Source organism: Miscanthus floridulus, chromosome 13 (assembly GCF_019320115.1).
Source record: "Miscanthus floridulus cultivar M001 chromosome 13, ASM1932011v1, whole genome shotgun sequence".
Lineage (NCBI taxonomy): Eukaryota > Viridiplantae > Streptophyta > Magnoliopsida > Poales > Poaceae > Miscanthus > Miscanthus floridulus.
This window is the reverse complement of record NC_089592.1, coordinates 58,749,333-58,753,385: the sequence shown is the minus strand read 5'-3', so window position 1 is coordinate 58,753,385 and position 4,053 is coordinate 58,749,333. Positions and strand designations below refer to the sequence as shown.

Below are 4,053 nucleotides of genomic sequence, written 5' to 3'. Positions count from 1 at the left end.
GACCGGCGCCAGCTTTTTCCCTCCGCCGTTCCCGCGCGACGGCGACGCGACTGCGTGCCTCCAACCGCAACACTCCATTGCTCAGTGCCCCCACCGCAGCCACGGCCGCCGGCCCGCCGCAGCCTGCCGCACCCGCCTTCGCCCGGTAGCCTACTAACCGCCCTGATCCCTTCACCGCTAAGTCACCTCTCCTCCGCAATATTTAACCGCCAAGAGAAAAAAGGGCCTCCACTCCCACTCCCCAGCCCCCGCCCCAGCCAGCCTCAGCCAGCCAAAGTTGCCGAACGCCCGAACCCAAGCCAAAAGCAGCCGCCATTATTGGCGTTGCACCACCAAAACCAGCTGCTGCTTTGCTTCTGAAAAGCTCCGGCGCCGGCGACGCGGCTGGCCAGATGGGTGCCGAGCGCGCGCGGCGCTGGAAGCTCCTGCCCTTCCGGTCGCTGTCCCTGCCGCCGCCGGCAGCATCCAAGCCCAAGAACAGGCCGCCGGACGTCACTGTTCCCCCGCCCCCGGCGACGAAGGATAACAAGGGAGAGGAGGAGGTGCCGGCGGACTTCTTGTGCTGCCCCATCCTCCGCACGCCGATGGCGGACCCGGTCATCCTTCCGTCGGGGCAGACGTACGAGCGCGCCTGCGTCCTGGCCTGCGCGGAGCTCGGCCTCTCTCTCGGCCCAGACGGAGTGGTGGCGGGCGACAGGGGCACACCGGGCGGTGGCGTTGCCGCCGCTATACCTAACGACGCGCTCCGGGCGGCCGTCCGGACGTGGTGCGCGCTCTCTGGTCGCGCGGCGCCCGTGGCGCCTTCGGGCGAGGAGGCGAGTGTGGCCGTGCTCCGCGCGGTGGTGGCGGGGACGCAGGTTTCGGCAAGGTCGTCGTCGAATCTGTCGTGCTCATCAGAGGGGGCTCCGGCGCCGGCGAGGTCCGCGTCGAACCTGTCGTGCTCGTCGGAGGGGGCGTCCGCTGCGTCCACATCGTCCTCGTCGTCCGGTAGGTCGTCAAGGGAGGTCGATGTGCAGGTGGTGGTGCGCGGGAAGGAGGCGGCGAAAGAGGAACAAGACGAGCCCGTGCGTGTTGCTGACGCAGAGGAGGAGGCCGTGGCAAAGGCGGTGGAGGCCGGGGACGAGACGGAAGTGGAGGCGGCGATGGCCGCATTGCGGCGGGCGACGCGGGAGGGCACGGCGCGGCGGTGCGCGCTGTGCGGCCCGCGGCTGCTCGCGGCGCTCAGGCGCGTGCTGCTGTCCTCGCGCCACACCGCGTCGGCGCGCGCGGACGCCGCCGCGGCGCTGTCGAACCTCTCGCTGGAGCCGGAGAACCGGGTGCCCGTCGTGCGCGCGGGCGCGGTGCCGGCGCTTGTCGAGGTGCTGGCGTCGGCCGCCTCGCCGGCCGAGGCACGCGAGCACGCGGCGGGGGCGCTGTTCGGCCTCGCCCTCCACGAGGGCAACCGCGCCGCCATCGGCGTGCTCGGGGCCCTGCCGCCGCTCCTCGCGGCGCTCGCGGACCGCGACCACGCCGCCCCGCGCGCGCGCCGCGACGCCGGGATGGCGCTGTACCACCTATCCTTCGCCGCCGTGAACCAGTCCAAGCTCGCGCGCGCCCCGGGCGCGTCCAGGACCCTGCTCTCCGTCGCGTGCGACGCCGCCGAGGCGGCGCCCATCCGCAGGCTGGCGCTCATGGTGCTCTGCAACGTGGCCGCCTGCGCGGAGGGCAGCGCCGCGCTGATGGACGCGGGCGCCGTGGCGACGGCGTCCGCCATCCTGTCCGAAGGTGCGTGCCACGCGGAGCTGCAGGAATGTTGCGTGGAGGCGTTGTACGCCATGAGCAGGGGGAGCCCGCGGTTCCGGGGGCTCGCCAGAGCAGCAGGCGCGGACCGCCCACTCATGCTCATCGCCGAGCAGGCGAGCCCGGGCGTCGACAAGGAGGTGGTTCAGACGGTGCTGCGCACGATGGGCCGTGACAGCAGCGACGACGACCACACGTCGGTCCGCAGGAACGACGAGGGCCACCATGGCCGCAGCAGTTTGCCTCACCGCCGGCGTGTGGCAAGCGGGAGCGCTCCGCCCGCCGCGACACCACCAAGTTCTCATCCATGACGATCCGTGTGCATTGATTAATTTAGGTCTATCTGCTGGATTACGTTGGGACATGCTTTTCTCATCGGGTTGAAATCTTGCCGTGCTTTCTTCTTGGTCTGCCATTTTTGGATGAATGATGCGGTGAATTGATGAAGAACCTACAAGACAGCTCTGCACTTGAGAATCCAGTACGGTTGTCTGCGTCGTTTGTACTCTGAACTGTACTGTTACTTCTGTTCCTGTCATGTTAGCCAAACTGTATATAGGTTGTTGCTTGCAAATTGTTGCATGTTTTTTTTTTCAGTTGCATTACATATAGTAACTTTTTGCAAATGAAGGAGCAATGTGTTTGCTAATTGCAAATGATGTTACACATATTATGCATGTTTCTAGTTTCTTCATGGTGGGTTTGATGATGAACTTTCATCACATTGTTAGGGCGTGTTTGGTAGGGCTCCGGCTCCTCGCTACAGCACCAGAGAAGCCGGAGCTAGGGAAGCTACAAATCGCGGCTTCTCCTGGCTCCTAGTTCATTTTGATCGGAGAGAGAAAAACAGCTCCTATGAATAGTGCTGCTACAGAGTAAGATGGAGGAGGAGTCGGAGCCACGAGTAGACCTGCCAAACACGCCCTTAATTATAATGACTTGCAGCAAGGTTAGAAAGGGAGGGCTTATGTTTGCAACCAAGCAGGCCAGACCTAGCGGATGCGCAAATGGCAGAGGCTTATGCTCTGAAGGAAGGTTTGATGCTTGCACAACATATAGGTGCTAATCTCGGCTGATTATTCAGGCAGACTGTTTGGAGGTTGTGGAAACAATGAAGGACGGTGGTAATTCGGCAAACTCGGCTGCTGCTATTTATGATGATTGCTGTACCATTTGGTGTGGATTTCAGGATATCTCTATTGAGCATTGCAACAGGGAAGCAAATCAGGTAGCACACGAGTTGGCGCGGCGAGTTAGGCAAACAAAGGAGAATTGTATCTAAGACGATGAGCCCCCTAGCTTTATTTTTGAATTGTTATCAAATGATGTAACCATCTTTAATCAATAAAGCTTGCCGCTCACTTAAAAAAAAGCAGGCTAGACCTAGCAATGTGCCCTCTTCAATTTAAAGAAAAGGAATCACCTGATGGTGCCTGAGTGCCGACAAATTTGTGATCAAACTTCAGCATTTTGACCACCATTTTCATAATATTTTGTTTACATTTATTTTGACATTTATCTTGAAAGATATTTTGACAATTGCATTACGATAGGAATAACAGTTAAAACTACACATGTTGGAGATCATGTGGTCGTAATGACAAGTTGGAGTTTATTTATTATTTCAGCCGTAGGCCGGACAAGCCACACATGAGGCATGACTCGCCGACAAAGTTGTTTTTCCCCTCAAGGGCATATGCACACGTATCCCCATGTGCATCAGACGGTGCGTGCACTTAGGGGCATATGCCCTTGATCCTTGCAGCGTTTGAGTATCTTCACACCTGAGGCATGAGCTGACGAGATGAAAAATAGTGCATGCATGTCACCACCAGTGGCGGTGTGTGTGCAAAACGAGATGATGCGATGAAAAACAGTACATGGGGGCATAAGCCCTCAAGGTAGATTTCAGGGGCGGAGCTACATGACTTGCGGTGGGTATGGTTGCACCCACGTAAAAATAAAAGGAGAATGATATAGGCTAAATTTTTACCATATTTACACCCAAAAATTATAAACCTTTGCACATACAAGGCAAGTGTATCCCCCTTAGATTACTCTAGCTCCGCCTCTGTGTTTATTTAATCATACACTGCCTACCCAATAATGTCAAAGCCTGTTTAGGTTGGTGTGAGGTCAAGGGTTCAAGGTTGGTGAGTTGAATATCCAGAATTCCGGAAGAGGGTTCATCATCGTCATAATGTAATGCTTGTCTGCTGGACACACTCCAACCATGCACTTTGCTTATTGAGAAACCCTGGCGCGACGGCTGGA

General features: G+C 58.3%; 1 protein-coding gene across 1 annotated transcript; it reads left to right on the top strand.

The window, feature by feature from the left end:
- The first annotated feature begins 255 nt into the window (after positions 1-255).
- Positions 256-3,121, top strand: LOC136501103 (U-box domain-containing protein 39-like). The gene has a single exon (XM_066496598.1). It carries the CDS (start codon positions 393-395, stop codon positions 2,088-2,090), a length of 1,698 nt encoding a protein of 565 aa, XP_066352695.1. The 5' UTR covers positions 256-392; the 3' UTR covers positions 2,091-3,121.
- The last annotated feature ends 932 nt before the right edge of the window (positions 3,122-4,053 follow it).